This window comes from Choloepus didactylus, chromosome 1, assembly GCF_015220235.1.
Source record: "Choloepus didactylus isolate mChoDid1 chromosome 1, mChoDid1.pri, whole genome shotgun sequence".
In the NCBI taxonomy this organism is placed as follows: Eukaryota; Metazoa; Chordata; class Mammalia; order Pilosa; family Megalonychidae; genus Choloepus; species Choloepus didactylus.
In genome coordinates, this window is record NC_051307.1 from 228740532 (window position 1) to 228764745 (window position 24214).

The 24214-nt window shown below is 37.3% G+C and overlaps 1 protein-coding gene and 1 pseudogene across 1 annotated transcript in view; one reads left to right on the top strand and one right to left on the bottom strand.

Moving 5' to 3' along the window:
- CNTN3 (contactin 3) overlaps positions 1-24214 on the bottom strand; it is a 402513-nt gene that overhangs the window by 79700 nt on the left and 298599 nt on the right. The window contains exons 10-11 of the mRNA XM_037800451.1: positions 23850-23979; positions 18301-18451 (exon numbers count right to left, since the gene is read on the bottom strand). Of these exons, the coding sequence (XP_037656379.1) occupies positions 18301-18451; positions 23850-23979 (281 nt within the window). The remainder of the gene's footprint in view (positions 1-18300; positions 18452-23849; positions 23980-24214) is intronic.
- On the top strand, positions 1946-11311 carry LOC119510314 (annotated as a pseudogene).

Genomic DNA, 24214 nt, shown 5'->3' on the forward strand with positions numbered 1-24214 from the left:
GATAAAAGAAAGAAAAAAAAAAGATTGTGTTAAGCCATTAAGTTTCATGGTGATTTGTTATGGAACAATAGTTAATGGGAGCAGTAGGTACTAAATAAATATTTGATGAATAAATGAATGTTGAAATGAACAAACAGTTATGGAGTAGAAGCTTAAGGACACAAAGATGGGCTCTGCAAGAATCCAGGTGAGATGGCCTTCTGCACTAACAGCCATAATGCACTGGGATAAGTCCTGCAATTGGATGTAAAGAAACCACAAGGGTAAAATAGAAGAAAGAGCAATTAATTCTGCCAATTGGGCTTGGGATAGGATTCCTGCAGCAGGTAAAAATAAAGCTGGACCTGGCATTCTACTGTTCATAGCAGCAATAGTCACAACTGCCAAAAGTTGGAAGCAACACAAGTGTCCGTTAACAAATGAGTGGATGAACAGTATGTGCTATAATATATATATACATACTGGAATACTATTTACCTATAACAAGCAATGAAGTTCTGACATATGGTACAACCTGTATGAACCCTGACAATATATTAAGTGAAATAAGCCAGACACAAAAGGACAAATTCTGTATGATCTCACTTACATGAAATAAGCTGAATAGGCAAATTCATAAATTCAGAAACTAGAATAGAGGTTAGCAGGGGTCTGGTGGGGGAGGGGAATGGGGAATTGATGTTTAATTGGTATGGAATTTCTGTTTGGGGTGATGGAAAAGTTTTGGCAATGGATAATGATGATGGAGGCACAATTTTGTGCATGTAATTAACACCACTGAATTGTATATTTGAAAAATATACAGATATATTTTGAAAAAAAATTGTATATTTAAAAAAATATACAGATAAAAAGAGAAAGTTACTGCACACACACACACACACATACACACACGAACCCATAGAACTGTACAACAGAGTGAACCGTAATGTAAATAGTGGACTGAAGTTAACAGCATAATTATAATAATATTGTTTCATAAATTGTAACAAAGATACCATACTAATGCAAAATGTTAAAAATAGGGAAAATCCCCCTCTTGAGATGGGTACATATATAGGAACTCTGCACTTTCTGCATGATTTTTCTGTAAACCTACAACAGCTCTAACTATTAAAAAAAAGCTGAGCTTTGGGTTTTCCAGGTTGGGAAGAAAAGAAATCCCATCTAGAATAAATTACAGGACTATAAATGCAGAATGCAAAGAAAATTCTGCTTCCTTCTCCTTTCTTTTAAAAATTATTTAAAAGTCAATGAATGGTAGGCACTCTTGTACTCTTGATAATGTTAAAGCAGTTAATACTCTTATTTCAAAAGAAAGAAAGCTCCTCTTTTTTTTTTCCTATCAAACATATTAGCAGGAAAAAAATGCAAAAAAAATGCATTGATGCAACAGAATTGTGCAATAACTCTAGTTTTTTTTTCTTTGATGTTTCAGTGAGCAATCGATCAGGCTGAGGACAAGTGCTGGTGGGATTCTGGGGCTTGAGTGAGAAATTCTTCGTGGCCAAAAGAATATGGTATGTGGAGCTGCTCCCAGTAAATAAAACATTTACACTGAACAGAGAAATGAATTAATTTACCTAGTTCCTACAAAGCTTGAAATGTATTCCAATGCCCAGCACATTCAGGTTCATTCCCAAAATCAAAACACTGACAAAATATTTTTACAGTGGTCCAAACTTGTATAATCCATAAAAAATAAATGTGAAATATGGATTTAAAAAACCATGTGATCACCTGCTAAAAAAAGTAGTTGATACAACTGTAGCAACTATTAGACAACAATTTCTTTAAAATAGTTTTTGGGTGGAATATATTTATTTAACAAGCTTTAAATAATGCAAAACTCAGCTGATAGTCCTGAGAAAGAAAGGTCTGTACTTGCCTTTCTTTTTAACTCCGTCTTCCCAAGACAAGGAGTAGGCACAGCTGATCAGTGATCATGGCTTTTGATCGGCAAATTTGGAACGCTAGGGACCTGTTTCTGAGGGCGGCCATGGTTTCAGCTTACCTGGACAGAGGCGACGGCCGTGGAGACTTACAAATGCTGTGCTTCCTCAGAGCTGTGGGGGACAATTATATGAGGGGCTACTTTTGCTGGGCAGGCCAGGAAAGCTTACTTTTGGGGAACCATCGGAGAAGCTCTTGGAGCCCTTCTGATCCTCTCCCCAAGGTACTTTGGAGCTGGAATGCACTCTCTGGCTGTGGGAGACTGACTTGGGAAAGCCCCTCCTCTCAGAATTTGCCCTCCAGGCAAAAGCAGCTTGAGACAATGAAAGCAGAGTAAGAAACAGTAGAGGAAGAGAATACGGGGTAAAGATTGGCTGGCATCAAACACCCAGGAGACGCAAGACTGTCCCCTGGGAAACAGAGGAGGCAACAAAATCCTGTAAACAGAGGAAGTGCAAAACAACTAAGAAGCAAAAGCCTAGGACAAGACAGAGGCCCAGAAAGACAGGGAAAACCCTGCACGATGGATTCACTTCGGGCAGCCCTACCTGACAGGAGCAGTGAAGCATAAAAAGGTCACTGCATTATCACCAGCTGCATACAAAATCAAGATACCTCAGGGAATAAATGACAAAGTTAACATTTTAAAATATTACAATGTATGGTATACAACAAAAGAACACAAGACAGACAAAGAAACAGGAAACGAAGACACATCCAAAGGAAGAGGATAAAAATCCAGAAAACCCCAAGGAAGAAGACAAGAGCGTGGACATACCAAACGAAGTCTTTTAAAAAAAAATGATCTTAAAAATGCCTCAAAGTGAAGAAGGAAAATACAGAGAAAGAACTAAAGGATATCAGGAGAACAATGAACGAGCAACATGAGAGTCTCAGTAAAGAAACAGAAAATTCTGAAAAAGAACCAAACAGCACTACTGGAGTTGAAGACCACAATAACTGAAATAAAAAAATTCCCAGGTTGATTTCAATAGCAGATTGGAGCTGGCAGAAGAAAGAATCAGTGAACTTGAAGACACTTGAATCAAGCTAAGGAGCAGAAAGGAAAAAGTATTATCAAAAGTGAAAATAGCCTAAAACACTTCTCAGACACAATCAAGAGCACCAATATATGTCTTACGTGAGTCCCAGAAAGAGAAGAAAGAGAAAAAGGCATAGATAATGGAATATTCAAAGAAATAATGGCAAACTTAACAAAACTTGGCAACAGACATGAATATGCACATCCTAGAAGGCCACAGAGCACAAAACAGGACAAATGTGAAGAAAAGTACACCCTCTCATATAATGATTATACTATCAAATGCAAAGTACAAGGAAGAGCATTCTGAAAGCTGCAAGAGAAATACAACGTGCTACATACAAGGGAGTCCCAATTAGATTGACTGCTGATTTCTCACCAGAAACAATGGAGGCAAGAAGGCAGTGGGTTGAAATATTTATACTTCTGAAAGAAAACAACTGCCAGCCAAGAATTTTATATCAGGTGAGACTTTCTTTCAAAATTGAGGAAGAGAATAAGACATTCTCCGATAAACAGAATCTGAGGGAGCTCATCACTGCTAGACCTACCCTATAAGCATGCTAAAGGGAGTTCTTCAGGCTTAAAGGAAAGGACACTAGACAGACACTCAAAGTGGCATAAAGAGATAAATACCTCTGGTAAAGGTAAACTTGTGCATAATAATAAATGCCAGTATTAATGTACAGTATTGATGTTTGGTATGTAACTCCATTTCTTACTTATTACAGGTGCTAAAATACAAATGCCTGAGAAGTAATGATTAATCTACCTTTTTTGGACATAGAATGTACAAAGATATAAGTGGTAACAAGTACAAAAAACTGTAGGGGGAAAAGGTGGTATAAGAAAAGTATATTTCAACAAATACTGACAAATATGAAGGGAGAAATTGATGACTCTACATTAACAGTAGGTGATTTAAATACAACACTCTCAGTAATGGACAGAACATCTAGTGAGAAGATCAATAAGGAAATAAAAGACCTGAATGATACTCTAAATTAACTAGACCTAACAACATATATAGAATACTTCACACATAAAAATGGAATACACTTTCTTCTCCAGAGCATGTGGATCTTTTCCTGGATAGACCATATATAAGATCACAAAACAAGGTGCAATAAATTAAAAGTACTGAAATCAAACAATGTATATTCTCTGATCACAATGGAATGAAGCTGGAAATCAATAAAAGAGAAATGGAAAATACACAAATACATGGAAATTAAACTACCAATGGGTTAAATAGGAAATCAGAAGCAAAATTAGGAAATATCTTGAGGTGAATGAAAATAAAAATACAATATACCAAAACTTATGGGATGCAGTGAAAGGAGTGCTGAGAGGGAAATTCATATCTCAAAATGTTTATATTAAAAGAGAAGCAAGATTTCAAAGCAGAGTCAAAACTGGGAGACCGCAGAAAAGGAAGAGCAAATTAAACCCAAAGTAAACAGAAGGAAGGAAATCACAAAGATTGGTGCAGAGATAAATGAAATAGAAAACAAACAAACAATAGATTCAACAAAATCAAAAGTTGGTTCTTTGAAAAGATCAATAATATTGATGAATCTTTAGCAGACTGACAAAGAAAAAAAGAGAGGATAAACACAATGAATATCAGAAATGAAAGGGGGACATTACTACCAAATCCACTGAAATAAAAAAGACCTTAAGAATATACTAATGAACAACTCTACACAAATAAATTAGATAACCTAGATGAAATGGACAAATTCTTAGAAACACACAAACTACATACATAGACTGAAGAAGAAACAGATCTCAACAAACCAATTTGTAGTAAAGAGATTGAATCATTAAGCAAAAACCTCCAACAATGGAAAGCTCAGGACCAGACGGCTTCACAGGGGAGTTTTGTCAAATATTCCAAGAAGACTTAACTCCAATTCTGCTCAAAATCTTCCAAAAAATTTTAGGAGGAGGGAATACTATCTAATTCATTCATTGAGACCTACACTCCCCTTATACCAAAACCAGATAAAGATACCACAAGAACAGAAAACTACAGCTCAATATCTCTAATGAATTTAGATGCAAAACTCCTCAACAAAATACCAGCAAACTGAATCCAACAGCATATTACAATAATCATACACCATAATCAGGTGGGTTTTACAAGGTTGGTTCAACATATAAAAATAATTAATGTAATACACCACATTTAGAGAATGAAGGAAAAAAAAACACAAAATCATCTCAATTGTTGTAGAAAAAGCATTTGACAACATCCAGCACCCGTTCTTCTTGATAAAAACACTCAGAAAACTAAGAATAGAAGGGAACTTCCTCAACATGACAAAGGAAAAGCCCACAGTAACATCCAAATTAACGGTGAAAGACTGAAAGCTTTCCCTCTCAGATCAAGAACAAAACAAGGATGTCCACTGCCACTACTGTCATTCAACACTGTACTGGAAATTCTTGCCAGAGAAAATAGGCAAGAAAAGTTTAAAAAGGTATTCAACTTGGAAAGGAAGAAGTAAAACTTCCCCTATTTGCAGATGACATGATCCTACATACAGAAAGTCCTGAAAAATCCACAACAAAGCTCATGGAGGTAATAAACGAATTCAGCAAAGTGGTAGGGTACAAGATAAACACCCAAAAATCTATATACAAGCAATGAACAATCAGAAGAAGAAAACAAGAAAAAAATTTCATTCACAATAGCAATAAAAGGAATCAAATATCTAAGAATAAATATGACCAAGGTTTTATAGAACTTCTATGCAGAAGACTACAAAACATTGCTAAAAGAAATCAAAGACCTAAATAAATGGAAGGACATCCATGTTTGGACTGGAAGACCAACTACCATTAAGATTTTAATCCTACCCAAAGCAATTTATAGATTCTATGCAATCTCCACAAAAATTCCAACAACCTTCTTTGCAGAAATGGAAGAGCCAATTAGCAAATTTATATGGAAGGGTAAGGGACCCTGAACCCTGAACAGCTAAAGCCATCTTGAAAAAGAACAAATTTGGAAGACTGATACTTCCCAATCTTAAAACTTATTACAAAGCCATAGTAATCAAAACAGCATGGTACTGGCACAAGAGTAGACATGTCGGCCAATAGACTTGAATTGGGAGCTCAGAAATCAACTCTGACATTTATGACCAGCTGATATTTGACAAGGGAATAAAGCTCATTCAATTGGGAAAGAATAGTCTCTCCAATAAATGGTGTTGGGAAAACTGGATCTCTATTTGAAAAAAAAAAAAAAAAAAAAAAGAACCCCTACTTCACACCATATACAAAAATATAGTGGATCAAAGACCTAAACATAAGCTCTTCAAAGACTTTATCATGTATGTAAAATGACAACCTACATAATGGGAGAAAATATTTGGAAACCACATATCCAATAAAGGTTTAATATCTAGAACGTATAAAGAAATCCTTCAAATTGACAACAAAGGGACAATCAACCCAATTTAAAAATGTGCAAAAGACTATTTGAATAGATATTTCCCCAAAGATGATATAGAAAAGGCCAGAAAGCACATGAAAAGATGCTCAACATCATTTGCCACCAGGGAAACTCAAATCAAAAGCACGATGAGATACCATTTCATACCCACTAGAATGGCTACTATTGAAAAAACAGAAAATTACTAGTGTTGGAGAGGATGTGGAGAAATAGGAACTCTCATTCATTGCTGGTGACAACGTAAAATTGTGCAGCTGCTGTGGAGGACAGTTTGGTGAGTCCTCAGAAAGCTAAAGATAGAACTGCCATATGACCTGGTAATCCCGCTACTTGATATATACCCAAAAGAAACGATAGCAGGACTTGAAAAGGTTTTTGCACATTGATGTTCACAGTGGCATTATTTACAATTGCCAAAAGATGGAAGCAACCCAAGTATCCAGCATACAATGAATGGATAAATAAAATGTGGTATATACTTACAAAGAAGTATTATTCAGCCGTAAACAGGAATGAACTCCTGATACATGTGACAATATGGATGAACCTTGAAGACATCATGTTGAATGAAATAAGCCAGACACAAAAGGACAAATTCTGTATGATCTCACTGATTTGAAACAATTAGAATAAGCAAACTCTTAGATTCATGATCTAGAATAAAGGTTACCAGGAGAAAGGGTAAGGATAGGGAATGAGAAGTTTAGGCTTAAAATATACAAAGTTCCTATTTGGCATGTTGGAAATGTTGTCCTAATGGATGCTGGAGATGGGAGCACAATATTGTGAACATAATTAACAACACTGAAATATATATCTGAATGAGATTTAAAGGGGAAGTAATAGATTGTATGTATGGTAAAAGAATAAAAAAATTAAAATAAATCCATGGATCTACAATGCACAAACAGAGAACCCTAATTCAAACCATGGATTATAGTTAATAGTACAATTATAAAAATATTCTTTCATCAATTGTAACAAATGTTCCATACCAATGCAAGTTGTTGCTGGTGGGATGATGCATGGGAATCCAGTATTTTATGCATGATTGTTCTGTAAACCCACAAGTTCTCCAACAAAGAAGAAGGAAAAATAACTTAAAAAAGCAATGTCAACAGTAGCAGGTACCTTTTTCTGAGAGCCTACATAGAAGCAACTACAGTAGATGTTTTACACACATTATTTTATTTTTACCTTTGCAACTAGGGTCTACTGAAATCAAGAAAGGGAAGCCCCGGAACACGAGAGAAAGAGGGCAGGGATGCAGCTGGAATTAAATTGTCCAAATGAAATTGTTTCTTCTCTCTGCCTCTCAGGGAAACAAGTTTCTTTATTTCCCCTCTTCCTAAGAGTTTGTGCCAAGTAAATGTCACTTAAAAGGTTGACTAGTTAAGAATTCCTGGCCTCATTTTACAAATAAGGACCACACAACTCAGAGGTTAAGTAACTTGTCTACTACCACGTTACATGGGAAATCTCAGAGCCAAGATTGATCTAGGTCTTTCTGTCTTCAATGCTTTGCTCTTTCCATGTCTGAAAATTAAATAAAGAGCACATAAAACACATTTAACATCATATGACACAATGCTCATTGTAGTTAGCATACTGCATGACAATTAGGAAAAAGCAACTTATGTAAGTAATGATACAAATAACACACAAACTCTGCTGTCTTGTGGTTAATAGAGGAAGATACATGCTGATGGTAGGGCAAGCAGCAAGACAGAGAAGGAGTTAGGATGCCTTCCCATGAGCCCCACCCCAAACCAGAAGTCTTGGATTGCATTAACTCTTCTCTTGATCATCTTCACTCTCATAAATCCTCATAGGATCTGGGAATTATGGTGCAAAGGTACCCTTTCACCTCCTCTTTCCAGCTGGAACCAAGAGAAAAGTAGGTACAGGTTGGGAAACCCACATAGGAAAGGGAGCTGTTGTCTACTCAATGAAATTCTTGCACATTGATCTCGCCCCTCCTTCAAGAAAAATTGTCTTCCAACACTGTTCAACTCCTTTTGAAAAAGGGATGGTTTTCTTTTGGGAAAGAACTCAGGCAAGGCTTTCATGATCTCATTTGAACTTTACCAACTGACACAGTAGTATAAACATTGAGCTTCACTACTTGACTATGAAATTCTTTTTGTTTAGATAGCATTTTCCCTACTCTTTTGCTTGGCTCGATCTTGCAGACCCTTCACAACGCAGCTCCAACATCACTTGTGTTGAGATGCAGGCCCTGAGGGAGAGCTGCTTCCCCGCTCCCCAGGGTTAGATCACATCCCTTACGTGTGGCTTCTCACTTGCTGGCACACACCTCTATTATAGACAGGGTGACAACGTCCAGTTTCCAGGCCAGTCCCAGTTTATGCACATTGTCCTGGAGGTAATTATTAACAGTGCCCTCTCTCTTCAAAATGTATGTATGTAGAATTAATTATATGTTCTCCTTAATCATATAATGTATCTCAGTGTACAGTAATCAATAGCTTTCCAACATATCAAACAGACTGTGAACTCCTTGAGGGCTCTCGATATTTCTTATTTATCTATATGTTCCCAATGCTGAATAGAGGGTTGAGAAAATTAATATGCATCATGGAGAACCTTCCCTACCAGTGGGGACTAGGGACATCAGTTCCTCATCAGCTAATATTCAGTTCCTGCCAGTGGCAGCACTGTACATATTAAACTACATGCTTCCTATCAAAAATCAGAGACTAATTTGGGGTAAAGGGTAAAGGAGTAAAGGACTGGTTGAGTCCTCAGCTGTGTACCAGTGGCTAGATGAATTAAAACTCTTTGACCTTCCACACCTATCTAATATTTGTGAAGGAATAGCCATTGAATGAGCAGTTTATGGGTGAAGGGGAAGATATTAGAATCAGGCCCTTTGAACAAAGGGGCAATGGGACAAGCAGGGAAGGGAGCATCATTTTGAACAGTAAGAAGAGAAACAGGCTCCCGTGATAAGAGAAAGGAGATACAAGCAGAATAAGTGAACAAGGAAGGGGCAGAGACAGAAATTATTTGGCAAAGGACTCCCTACTCCTTCACCTGAGTTTGTGCTACACGTAAGTGCCATCTAACAGCTTTACAGGATAGTAACGAAGCTCCTAGATACAACTTATTCAAGCGTGGTTGTGGCCACAGGAATGGCAATGCCAGAACTGCCAAGTAGTTCTTGCTCTGACAGAACCATCCTGGGAGCTGGCGAAAGTTTAGATTCCATTTCTAATGTACCGTTGTGCTGGTTTGAATCTATTATGTGACCCACAAAAGCCCTGTTCTTTAAATCAAATCTTGTGGGGGCAGACCTATTGTGGGTGGGACCTTTTGATTAGATTATTTCCAAGGAAATTTGACCCCACCCATTCAAGGTGGGTCTTAATTAATTCACTGGAGTCCTCTATGAGAGGATAAAAGCAGAGACATTTTGAAGAGACCCGACACAGAGACGTTTATAGAGAAGACACCCAGAGACATTTTGGAGACAGCCATTAAAACCAGAACCAGGAGAGAAGCTAAGAGATGAAATCCAGAGTTGGCCCTGGAGGAGCTAAGTGAGAATCCACAGATGCTTAGGGAGAAAGCCACTGGGATCAGCAGCTGAAAGCCATGCAAGCCAGGAGCAAAGATCAGCAGACACCAGCCACGTGCCTTCCCAGCTAACAGAGGTGTTCCAGACGCCATCGGCCTTTTCCTCAGAGAAGGTTATCTACCTCTTGATCCTTAACTGAGACATTTTCATGGCCTTAGAACTGTAAATTTGGGAACTACTAAATCCACCTTGAAAAAACCAACTTGTTTCTGGAACACTGCATTTCCAGGAGCTTTAGCAAACTGGAATAACCAGCATAGATCAGTGTTTCACAAAAGGCAAAAGTGACCTTTGGGAGCATTTCTTGAGCTTTTACACTTCTATATTGAGGCTCCAATGATTTCCAATGAAATCAGGAGATGAATGTAAAATTGTGATTTATTAAATTTTAATTTAGAAACAGTATGATTCTCCCTTTTTAGCATACAGCACTGTGAGTTTTAACAAATGCATACAGTCATGTAACCACCACCACAATCAAAACGTTAGAACAGCTCCCTCACCCTGAAAACCTTCCAATGCCCCTGGATAGGCAACTTCTCCATGCAATCCCAGCCTCTGGCAACCAGGGATCTGTTTTCTGACCGTAAAGTTGTGCTTTTGGGGGGAATATCAACTAAAAGATATTATACAGCATGCCAGATCCACTGCATTTTAAAGCCAGCTTCAAAATATATTTAAATATATATTAAGAATAGAGGCAGTTTTCGGGGAGGCAGCTAGTGTGAGGCTGGTAGTGCTGAGACGTGCATCGTGCCCTGCGCTGCCCAGACTGACAAACAATACAGTCAGGGTGGCTAAAGGTGATCCCAAGAAACCAAAGGGTAAGATGTCTGCTTATGCCTTCTTTGTGCAGACGTGCAGAGGAACATAAGAAGAAAAATCCCAAGGTCCCTGTCAATTCTGAGGAATTTTCCAAGAAGTGCTCTGAGAGGTGGAAGAAAATGTCCAGGAAGGAGAAATCTAAATTTGATGAAATGGTGAAGGCAGACAGAGTACGTTACAAATCGGGAAATGAAGGACCATGGGCCAGGGAAGGGAGGCAAGAAGAGGGAGGATCCTAATGCTCCAAAACGCCACCGTCTGATTCTTCCTGTTCTGTTCAGAATTCTGCCCCAAGATCAGAGCCACAAACCCTGGCATCTATATTGGAGACATGGCCAGGAAGCTGGGTGAGATGTGGAACAACCCAAGTGACAATGAGAAGCAGCCTTATAACAACAAGGCGGCGAAGCTGAAGGATGTTTAATTACAAATTGGATCATCATCATATTGTAGTTCTCTCGAACGGCTCTAGAAATTGTAAGTGATTTACATGAAGTGGCCATGGGTGTCCAGAGCTTCCTGAAACTGTATCAAAGTTGTACATATTCCCAAACATTTTAAAAATGAAAAGGTGCTCTGCTGTTCTCACTGTGCACTTACCTATTGGTGTCACAAGGCAATGAAAAATGTTTCTGGCATTTTTTTGTTGTTGTTCTTTGATTTCATGGTGGTGTTGACTATGGTTTTTTTGGCTAGAACTCTTGTTATCAACTGTACATATCCATAGTTTGTAAAAATGAATGAAACGAGGGAAATTCTCAGGTGGTTTGTGCTCGGCGTAGGGCCGCAGCTCAGGGCATGTGCTGGGAGGCTGGCCCTGTGGGCACTGCAGTGGGCGTGCATTTAGCTTCAGGGTGTCTTGTTGTTGTATATAGTGACATAGCATTCTGCTGCCATTCATAGCTGTGCAAAACGGGGGCAGTCTCCTGGCATGAGAAGTGTTTGGATTTTTTTAGTTAAGTGCGGTAGTTTTAAAATTGTTTTTAAACAAACTGTAGAACTCTTCACTGTCAGCAAAGTGAAGAGCCATTGCATGAAAGTTCAAGAAGCTTCTGTCCTTAAAACACAATTTGCAATGTTCTGTTATTTTTTTGTATGTTTAGAATGCGGAAATGTTTTTGAAGTTAAATTAACAGTATTATTAGGTTTTTAAAATATATGTATACTAAGAATTGGTAAACACATTTTTAAAATATTGTCTAGATTCTACTTATTAATATTTGGGGGAAAATCATTACCATTTCCTTAATTTCTATGGTATTAAATACTGCATAGAATATCTGAAATTATTTTAATGTGCTTAATTAGAAGTAATGGGCCATTCTTTGGCTCTCTTTTGAACTGAAGCTATGGTAATAAAATATTTACTATTATAAGCAATAACATTCAAGTAAAAGTTCCCATTTTAAAAAAATAATTGGCTAATACATTTTAAGCACCACTAAGTGATGCAAAAAACTAAACATACTTTAAAATATGCCACCTAGCTACTATTACTCGCAAACCATGATCTCAAGGGTCTTTTTCAGTTTTACTTTGCTTAAAGGAGACAAAAAATCCTTTTTTAATTCACATCTTTTTTTAAATCATGTGGATTTCAGTGAATAACAGAAGAAAACAAACACCGATGCCTGATGAAATGTTACTGGATGCTCAAAAGGGTGTGGCATTTCTGTTTATCAGCAAAATTATTTCCTGCAGGGTAAAACACACACACACACACAAAATAGATAAATAAATAAAAATAAAAATAGTAATTTCAAAGCCTGTATGATTTTTGAAAAGGCATATTTTAATCCATGGAATGTATTTTTCTGATTCAGGTTTTAAAGGAATATTGTTGTAGTCAAAGAATATTGCTTAAGACAATGAAAAGACAAGCCATGGACTGGGAGAAAATACTTGCAAAACACATAGCTGATAAAGGAATTTTAGCCAAATATACAAACAGCTCTTAAAACTCAATCTGAAGAAAATAAAATTTTTAAAAAACTGCAAAAATGGGCAAAAGATATGAACAAACACCTCATCAAAGAAGATATACATAAGGCAAAGAAGCATATGAAAAGATGCTTAACATCATATGTCATTAGGTAATTGCAAATTTAAAAAAAAAGCAATGAGATACCATTATGTACCTAACAGAATGGCTAAAATCTAAAATACTGACAATTCAAAATGCTGACAAGGTTGTAGAACAACTAAATTCTTTTCCATTGCTCGTGGGAATGGAAAATGGTACAGCTACTTTGGAAGACAATCTGGCAGTTTCTTACAAAGCTAAAAATAGCCTTACCATACAAACCAACAACCATACCCTAGGTATTTACCCAAATAAATGGAAACTTATGTCCATGCAAATGTTTATAAAAGCTTTATACACAATTGCCCCAAACTGGAAGCAACCAAAATTGTTCTTCAACAGGTGAAGGAATAAACAAGCTGCATGCATATGATGGAACATCATTCAATATTAAAAAATAATGGGAAGGAAGAGAAAAGAAACAAAATCAAGTTTCAGTGGCTGAGAGATTTCAAATGGAGCCAAGAGGTCATTCTGGAGGTTATTCTTATGCATTATATATATATATATATATATATATCCTTTTAAGTTTTTAGTATATCAGAGTAGCTAAAAGTAAATAACTGAAACTGTTGAATGGCAATCCAGTATCCTTGATTCTTGAAGATGAATGTATATCTATGTAGCTTATATGGTGTGAATGTGTGACTGTGAAAAACTTGTGGCTCATACTGCCTTTATCCAGTGTATGGACAGATGAGTAGAAAAAGGGGGACAAAAAGTAAATGAATAATCAGGTGGGGAAAGGTGGAGTATGGGATGTTTTGAGTGTTCTTTTTTACTTTTATTTTTATTCTTATTTTTATTTTTTGGAGTAATGAAAATGTTCAAAAATTGATTGTGGGGATGAATGCACAGCTATATGTTGATACTGTGAAAACTACGTTTTGGATGATTGTATGGTATGTGAATATATATCAATAAAAGTGCATTAAAAATAATGAGCTATCAAGCTACAAAAAGGATATGGAGGAGCCTTAAATGCATATTGCTAAGAGAAAGAAGCCAACTGTATGACATTCTGGAAAAAGGAAAAACCTATAGAGAAAGCATAAAGGCCAGTGGTTGCCAGGGGTTGGTGGGAGCAGGGGAGATGAGGGGAGTTTTAGGATCTGTATGAAAGAGTAATAGAAGATTCGGGACATGCCTTTGTCAAAACCCATAGAACTGTACATCCACAGAGTGAACCATAAGGCAAAATATGGACTTCAGTTAACAATATATTTATAATGGCTAATGAATCATAACAAATGTACCACAATAATCCAAGATGTTAATAATAGAGGAAACTGTGTGTGGGATAGGAGGGAGATGGGAAGGAGAGGGGTTATATGGGAAACTCTTAGTACTTTCTGCTCAATTTTTCTATAAACCTAAAACTGCTCTAAAAATTAAAGTTTATTTTAAAAAGAAATTAAAAAGAACTTTAAAAACAGAAAGCTACCAACAGCCCCTATGCTAGGCTGGAAAAGCTTCACTATTAAACATGTTTCTTAAGCACAGGCAAACTCGTTCACCTACCAAAAAACACTCACTAAAAAAATAATAACGGATTTAAAATCTTGCCATGAACACTCCATCAACAAAATTTGTCCCTCCTTATATTTTCAAATGCATTAGTGAATTCATTTGTTCCAAAGATGAGATTTGCATCTGCATCTGTAGAGTTGGAACAGCCAGGAAATGAAAAACCACAATAAATCTACCATTCAGAGTATTTTCCTGATTCGGCTTAAGTCTGAGACCAAGTCATAAGAGCTAGATATGGAGCTTCTACGGTCAAGTGATGGCTGAGACCCACTTTGATTTCACATGAACTTGCAGAAAATTCAAATCAGCAACATGTTCAATAACTGCTTCTAGCAGCCTTTTTGTTCAGCAGCAAGATCTGGCTCATTGGTGCTTTTGGTGTCCGAAGAGATAAAAGCAAATCCAAACAATAAACACGGGCAAGAGTATAGCACTACGGACCCGCACCTTTAATGATGTTTCCTCTATTTAACTCCATTTTTATGTCTGTAAGTTTCTCATTGTCCTTAAGGTCAGGGGGTCTACACAGGACAGAGAGCTAACCTACGACCACAAGATAATGTTGGAGTGGCAGCCATTTTCCTCTCTCTCTTTAGAAAGAGAATCTCAGTCTTCTAGTGGGCACATAGCCCCCTAGAACAAAAGAAAATCTACATTTCTCAGCATCTCTTGCAACTAAGTGTGGCCAGGGGACATACTCTGACAAGTAAGATGTAAAGGAAAGTACTGAATGAGGCTTCTGGGAAGTCTCTTTAAAGGGAGAGTGTGTACACTTACTTCTCCCCTCCTCCTTCCCATTACCAGGAGGCTGGAGCCCAAGCAGCCATCTTTGTTCACCAGGTGAAAATGGTAACGCAACAAGATAGAAGCCTGTGTCCCCGAGGACTGTGGAGTTGAGGTAGCCCTGACTGCTACCTCTAGAGAGACAAACAAAGAAACAAACACTTCTATCTTTTTTTCAGCTACCATTACTTTTGGAGTTTTGTTATTTGTAATGCAACTCCATTCTTACCAATCATTAACCTACAAATATGAGGTAATACGATAATTGCCTACCTTATAGCAATTATGTAAAGTAAGAATTATTATCTCTATTTCATGGATGAAGAAAGTGAGTTTCAGAGATATTATGTAACTTAGCTAACAAAACCAAGGTGGTAAGAGTCAGAAATCTCAAGTTACACTCTGAAACTCACATGCTTTTCTTCTTCGTGATCCCTACACTATGTCAAAGTAAACGTCTCCTTGTGTACCTTTGGCTAACTAAATCTCTTAATCTTTTTATCCCTTTCAAAATGAAGATTAAAACCTCTGCCTACTCACGTTATTATTGAGAAGATAAATACAGTTATTATTGCGACATAATTACTATTTAATTTAGTATATAGTTAAAACCATTAGTATAAAAATGTTTTAACACAAAAAATCAGCAGACAATAAAACTTAACTTCCAGCATATCCAAATTAACTAGTTTGTACCAAAAACCTGTACGTGTTTTAAACTAGTTTACAAAATCAGTCTCCAAATTGCTAATTAACTTCCTGTTCCAGAACTTCATTCTGCAGTGGCCTGGCATTTGACTGAATTGTGTGCTTAACCACTCAGTCTCCAATTATGCCTTGTCACCCTGCTGTGCCTGCCTTTTAATGAAGGCGTCTCCAGTTAAAAACTGGAGGGAAAGCAGATTGTACTGTCTTAACCAACTCATATAAAAACACCTTTGGGTCTGTACAACAAAAGGGGTATAACTTGTTTATCTGCAATATAACTAAGCAGATTTAGAAAGTGAATCCACATTTCTTGGCCTAAGGTTTTATTGTTCGTTTATTTTCCTTCATTTCCCAAATGTTGGACTTCATGCTTTCTAAGGATGAGATCACCACTAATATTCTGATCTCTCTACACAAAATGTGGCATCAAAATAGCTAATGTGATCTAGGGTTAAGCAGATGTGGATTTAAATCCTGGCTATGTGACTTCAGATGAATTACATAATGTCTCTAAACTGTGGTTTTCTCATTAGTAAAATGGAGATAATAGGAACGACACCTCATACAGTCGCTGAGACATTTAAGTGAGATAATGCTTGTGGAGGTCTGTATTAGTTTCCTATTACTACTGCAACAAATTACCACAAACTTGGTGAGACGTTAAATAACGCAAATTCATTATCTAACATTTTTGTAGATAAGAAGTCCAGTATAATCTGTAGCAACCCTGTTGGTCTCCAAAAGATATGCCCACCTGAAACCTGTAAATGTGCCCTTATTTGGTAAAAAGGTATTTGCAGATGAAAATAAGGTTAAGGATGTTTAAAGACGGATCATTTTGGTTGTGGATTATCCAGGTGGATCCTAAATTCAATGGCCTATGAGAAAGCACCTAGAGGAGAAAGCCAAGAGAAGACACACGCAGAGAATGCAGTTATGCTGCCACAAACCAAGGGATACCTGGAAGAAGCAAGGAAGAATTCTCCCCTAGAGCCTTTGGAGGGTGAACAGCTCTGCCAAAAGCTTGATTGTGAACTTCTGGCCTCCAGAACTATGAGAAAATAAATTTCTGTTGTTTTAAGCCACAGTTGGTTGTAATTTTTTATGGCAGCCTTTAGAAACTAATACAGGGTTTCCTGGGCTAACAAGGGATCGTCAGGGCTATGTCCTTTCTGGAGGCTCCAAGGGAAAGCTGTTTCTTTGCTCATGTAGGTTGTTGGAAGAATTTGTTTCCTGAAGCTATGGGACTGAGGTCTCCACTTCCTCCCTGGTTATCAGCTGAGGGCAGTTTCTAACTTCTATAGATGCCACCCACAGTCCCTGGCTTCTGCCCCCTTCCTCCAGATTGAAAGCCAGCATGGCTGGTCAGAGTTCCTCTCAGCCTTCAAACCCCTCCCGCTTCCTCTTCTGTTATCACGTCTCCCTGACCAACCCTCCTGCCATCCTCTTCCTCTCCCAAGGGCTCAGGTGATTTCTTTGGATCTACCCAGAAAGTCCAAGATAATCTCCCTCTTTTAAAATCAGCTGATTAGCAACCTTTATTCCACCTGCAACTTTAATTAACCTTTGCCATATAATGTAACATATGCATAGGGTTCTGGCATGTAGTAAGTACTCAATAAATAGTAGTCATAGTAAATACAAATGTCGTAACTTTGCTAAGTATTTTATGGATATTAGAACATTTGATCCACAAAATAATCAATCACCACAACATGAAGTAGGTACTGTTCTCTTCATTAACAAATGAGGAAATGAGGCACAGAAAGTTTGTCACTTCACTGAGCTAGTAAAAGGCACAATGAAGATGTGAACCCAGGCACTCTGGCTCCAGGATCTCAGTTTTAAACTAAACTCCACTGTACTCTTTATATTAAATGTTCTTATAATAACTGGGAAACCAAATAAGCCTTTGTTTAAACTGAATACCAGGGATGCTAAATTATCTCAACAAGGGGCAATGGCAATAGTGGCATTTATTTGCATATGCTGTCACTGTATCATCTTTTCTTATTTGTCCTGAGATGTTGAGCCACGGGAGTGAGGGCTTGGGTCCAGGACTCAAGTTCCTTTATTAAGGGAAGCCCTTGCTAAAATATTCTAGGTGGGGAGATGTCAGGTGTATCTCCAGTTTCAGATGTCAAAAAATGTTTATTACCAAAAGGAGAGTAATACAGAACAAAAGCACAATAATGTGGTTACTAACCAACCCGCATTCTATAGAAAAGCTGGAATATTGCAAACTTAGTTCAACATACCCACAGAAAGTAAGAAGAGAGTAAATCACCACTTGTGGGACAACAGAATACCTGTCATTCTCCTGCACAACTGTATCTCCCTTCTTCCAGGAGGAAAGAGCCCTGGGGGAGGCTCTGGGTTTACAGTCCAAGCTCACCAGGCTGCCCGCCTGCACCTGAACCAGCTTTCTCATGGGGTTCTTTGAAAAATCCGGAGCAGAAGCTGCAAAAGAAGAAAGACAAGAGAGAACAAGAAATGGATAATTGGTTAAATAAAAAAAAAAAAAAACCTCCTGTAAATTTCAAATGTAGACTTTATAACCATTTTTTAAAATTTGCTCGGCAAACAGGATGTCAGAACTTGATGTAAGATTTACTGCATACCTTGCAGAATTTCAGTGCTAAAAAGTAATTTACGTTATTACGTTTTCTGGCAAGTTTTAAATCTTGAGACAATTACCCCTTTCCTTTACAGTAGAAGCTTGCTATTTTTTAAAACTTTTTGTTTTGAAGTTCTTTAAAACATACAGGACAGTTACAAAACTAATATAAACCCCATACAGAGAACTCCAATATAACCTACCCCACAGATACCAGATCCACCAGTTTTAAGATTTTGCCGCATTTGCCATTTTTTTCCCTCCCTCCCTCCCTGCCTCCCTCCTTGGCTTCCTTTCTTCCCTCCTTCCTTCTTTCCCTCCCCCTCCTTTCTTTCTTTTACCTATCTAATTTATGCATTTTCTGAACATTTGAGTGTAGGTTGTATACATCATGCTCCTTGAATACTTAATACCATCATGTACATATCCTAATAACAAGGATATTCACTTATGTTTCCATCTTAAGTGCAGTTACCAAGTTCAAGAAATTTTATATTGATATAAAGCTTATACTCTATATTCTAATTTTTTTCATGTATCCCATTAATGTCCATTTGAGCCTTTTCTCCTCCCTTGCAAGATTCCATCCAGGATCATATATTGCATATAATTTCCATTGTCTCTTTAGTTGCCCTTTCTTTCTTTTTAAACTATGGAAACATACATACAACAGAAACTTTCCATTCTCAACCATGCCGCAGCATACCATTCAGTGAAATTAATCCTTTCACAATATTGTGGTACCCTCACCACCTTTCATTACTAAAACTTCCCCATGTCCCCAAACACAAACCCTACACCCATTGTGCATTAAGTTACCATTCTCCTGCCTCCCACCCCAGATGATCTGTCTTCTACTTTCTGTCTCTATGAGCTTGCATATTCTTTGATATTTTCTTTGTAATTATCATGGGGCTTAAATTTAACATTCTAAATCTATAAGAACATAATTTGCTTTGATACCAACTTAACTTCAATAGTGTATACAAACTATGTTCCTATTTCCTTTTATCCCCTCCACCTTCATGTAGTTCTTGTCATAAATTACAGGTTTATGCATTATGAGTACCAAACCACTAATATGCCATTACATTTCAGGCATCTCCTTTTTAGATCCTGTAAGAAATAAGAACGGGAGTTACAAACCGGAAATACTAATAGTACTGGCATTTACATTTACCAATGCCATTACCCTTACTGGGGCTCTTTATTTCTTCATGTGGCTTTCATCTAGTGTCTCCTGTCCTTTTCTTTCAACCTGCAGAACTCGAGTGGTAATGAACTCCAGCTATTTTTTTTTTTTTTCTGGAATATCTTAACCTTCCTTCATTTTTGAAAGACATTTTTGTGAGATACAGAACTCTTGGTTGGCAATTTTTTGCTTTCCTTGCTTTAATAAGCCATTCCACTGCCTTCTTGCCTCCACGGATTCCAATGAGAAATTGGCATTTAATGTCATTGAGGCTCCTTTGTACATGACATGCTGCTTCTCTCTTGCAGCTTTCAGAATCCTCTTCATATGTGGCATTTGACTGTTTGATTATAATATGCTGTGGCTTCAGCCTATTTGGGTTTATCCTGTTTGGAGTGCTGTTCCAGTTTCCTAATACCACCGTTATGCAAAATGCCAGAAATGGATTGGCTTTTATAAAGGGGGTTTATTTGGTTATAAAGTTACAGTCTTAAGGCCATAAAGTGTCCAAGGTAAGGCATCAACAACAGGGTACCTGCACTGAAGTATGGCCAATGGCATCTAGAAAACCTCTGTTACCTGGGAAGGCATGTGGCTGGCATCTGCTTATCCTGGGTTGTGTTCCAGCTCCTCTCTGAGCTCCTGAGCATTCTACAAAATGTTGCTCTTGGGGTGTTTGTCCTCTCTTAGCTTCTCTGGAGCAAAGTGTCAGCAAAAGTCTGCTTTCAATGGCCATCTCCAAAATGTTTCTCTTGGCTATAGCTGCACACTGAGTTCCGTTTGTTTGTCAGCTCTTTTATATGGCTCCAGTGATTCAATTAAGATCCACCCTGAATCGGTGGGTAATACCTCTATGGAAATTATCCAATCAAAGGTCTCGCCCACAGTTGATTGAATCACATCTCCATGGGAACACTCAATCAAAGGATTCCAACCCGATCAACACTAATACATCTGCCCCCACAAGATCACATCGAAGAACATGGCGTTTGGGGAGACATAATGCATCCAAACTGGCACAAGTGCATTGAGCAACTTGGATTGTTTATTCATGTCTTTCATTGAACTTGGGAAGTTTTCAACCACTATTTCTTTGAATATTCTCCCTGCCCCTTTTTTCTTTCTTCTTTTTCTGGGACTCCCACAATGCATTTCTTCTGGCTCTGTTCACACTACTTCATTCTTTCTTCTTTCTGTTCCTCAGACTGGATGATTTCAATTTTCTTTTCTGATCATTTCTTTTGCCAGCTCCAGTCTACTGTTGAATCCCTGTAGGGATTTTAAAATTTCTATTACTCTGGTCTTCAGCTTTGTTTGGTTTCTTTTCATTATCCCTCTCTCTGTTGATATTCTCTTTCTGTTCATCTATTGTTTTCCTGATTTCCTTTAGATCTTTGATCATGTTTTACTTTAGCTCTTTGAGCATATTTAGGACTGTTAATTTAAAGTCTTTATTTGGTATGTCCCATGTCTGATCCTCCTCAGTGATGATTTCTAGTGCTTTATTCTTTGCCTTTTCTTGGGCCATCATTTCTGTTTGTTCAAATGTTTTGTAATCTTTTGTTAAAACCTGGACTTTCTGATGCTTTAACATGTTATTAGAGGGATTAAACTCGAAAGCATCTGTTCTTTAAGCTTGTATCCAGCTAGTGTTTTGGCAGCTTTCCTTGAATGCCAGGAACTAATAAGAAAATAAAAGGAAAAAAAAAGAAAACACCTCTTCCTTCTTTGCAGATTTACTTGTGCAAGTGTTTTCCTTCAGGGCTAATCCAGACAATGAGTTTAAAGAATAGCTCCAGACCAAAGCGTGGCAGCTTCCCTTGTCCTTTCTGCACATATATTGTCTTGGGCATCCAAGATATGGCTTAAGGTATTTCCCTGTTTACACAGTTCCAAATATCTCCTCTTGCTTAGAAAACAATATCCTGATGGTCCCGGTCACTGCACTGTTTATCTTACAGCCAGCAATCCTTTCCCAGGCAGCAGGACTTGACTGCTCTCTTACAGTGTTCTGTAGGAGAACTCTGTGAGCCGTCTTCTACATGCAGGGAAAGTTCTGGGACAGCGAATCCCTCAGTCCATCAGCAGGCAGACTGCCAGAGATACAGTCTCCCAGTGTCTGCATAAGACTTACTGTGCTCCCTAGGAACTGGGACCAGGGACGCACAGTGGGGGCTTGCTGGCTCCATGCAGAGCTGGTGAGGGGGTGGTGGAATGACCAGGCCTCACCATGAGATCCCATCACTTGTAAGTGGCCTTTTTCCTTATTTCGCACCCACCCTGTTTCTACAGCCCTTAACTGTTTTTTGGAGCTTTGGGAAAGATGTTTCTGCCAGTTATTGCTAATTGTTCAAAGCTTCTCTGAGGGGACAGAGCCCTGAAACATTTCATCTGCCATCTTCAAGAAAATAACTTTTACAGGAATTTTTCAAGTTTACAATGAAGGTTGAAAATACCACAATCACAAGTCAATTAAATAAAAGGAACTAAAATTTATTATAGGATATTGTTAAAAGTTAGTTCCATGAAGGCAGTGATAGTGTTGGTCTCTCTTGTTGACCTCTAGGACACAGCACTTGGCATAGTACCTGGCACTTTTAGATGCTCAGTAAATGTTTTTAAAATGAAGGCCGAGTACTGAATTAATATTATTTTTTGTAAAAAAAAAATCAAGAACTACTATAAAATTTTCATATAATTAGGTTTACTTCACAGTTGGAAATATTATGTTTATTATATCAAATATTATAACATTATATTAAATATTATTCTATGCAGTAAACATTATGTTTGCTTGTAATGCATGGAATACAGATGCAGAAAAAATATCTGAATATTCAAGAGTCATAATAATGTATCATTTGAATGAAATGATATGGAAATTAACAGCTAAAGGTTAATCAGAAAGTCACTCTTCCTTTTATAGCGAATGTAGAAAAACATTAAGAACCTAGTGTATCCCCCAAATATCTAATGCTTTGTCTTATGGAAAACCTCAGGGAATATAATTTATTTTTTGATAAATAGAAACTGTACAGTGAATTACACAATTGTGGGTTATATAATTTATTATACAAAGATAATTGACCTTTAAAATTAAGATCCTGAAAGAACACTAATTTTAACTGAAACAGAAGAAATTCTTTTTATTTGAATAAAAACTTATATATGTTCATATATGTGTGCATCATTTTACATATCTTCCTTCCACTAGATTGACTGTGGTAATGATAACTAAACATGTTGGAGAACACCCTCTGAGCCTGACAATGGTGCAATAGTGATGATATTAAACCACACCACCTTTCTTTCCTCTTTTCTTCTTTTCTTTTTCTTTTTCTTTTTTTCCCTTCTTCCTCTCATCCTCTTTTCCTGCCCCCTTCCACTTTCTTCTCTCCTTCACATTTCTCCCTCCCTTCCTCTCCCTCTCCCTCATTCTCCCTCCTTTTCTCTTTCAGCAAAGACAGTTTTGCTTGGATTTTCAGTCATTCACGATTTAAAGTATCCTAGTGGATAACTGTCCAAAGCATGATACAAACATTTTCTTTTCCTCTTCTCCTATACCTGTAGTGCAACAAGTAGAAAACAATTCAGACTTTCAAGTAGTTGAGCCTTAGTTGATTAAGGTTTCAATATGTCCAGTGTCAGCTGTCTCAAGCAGGTTATTATAGACAAAGGAATTCCTTTCTAATCAATAAAAATTTGATTCAAATATTGGTATTTACTCTTATGGACCAGCCACAGAGAACACCAAAGTCATTTTTTCTCTTAAAAGACACTGTTTAGTTTGTAATGTTGGAGTTGGATAAGGATGTCTTAGCCCAAAACTTTGAATCATTGGGCCTTGATTCCAACCAAAATTGCTGCCTTTTCTTAGGTAATTGTTAAAATGTATACCTTGGTTAAAAACCCTTGATGATTACGCTATAATATTGTAGATATTATTAAATGTAGGAATCTAATATAAAAAGTAAATAATTTTGCTTCTGGTACAATGGAGGATTTAATTTAAAATAAAATAAGACAGGAACAGGGAAAATTAGTCTTACCAACAACCTTGAGTTCAGCACTGGAATAAATGAGGCCATGCTTGTTTTCTGCTATACACTGGAACATGCCAGAATCAGTCACATTTAGGCTTGCTATTGTAAGGGCACCATTTTCTATCTGTACTCTCTCCTAGATTAATACAAAAGCATTTTACATATAAACAAATATACCATTTTAGAAGAAAATGAATACCATTAACTATCATTTCAATCACACATACACCTCCCACATTTTCCTCAGAGCATTAGGCAATCTGATCTGAAATTTATCCTTTTCCTCTTTTGAAATGTGAAAGACTGATTTAACATAACAGCCACACATTGGGAATACTAATAAACATCCTTCAATCTAAAATTAAATTAGT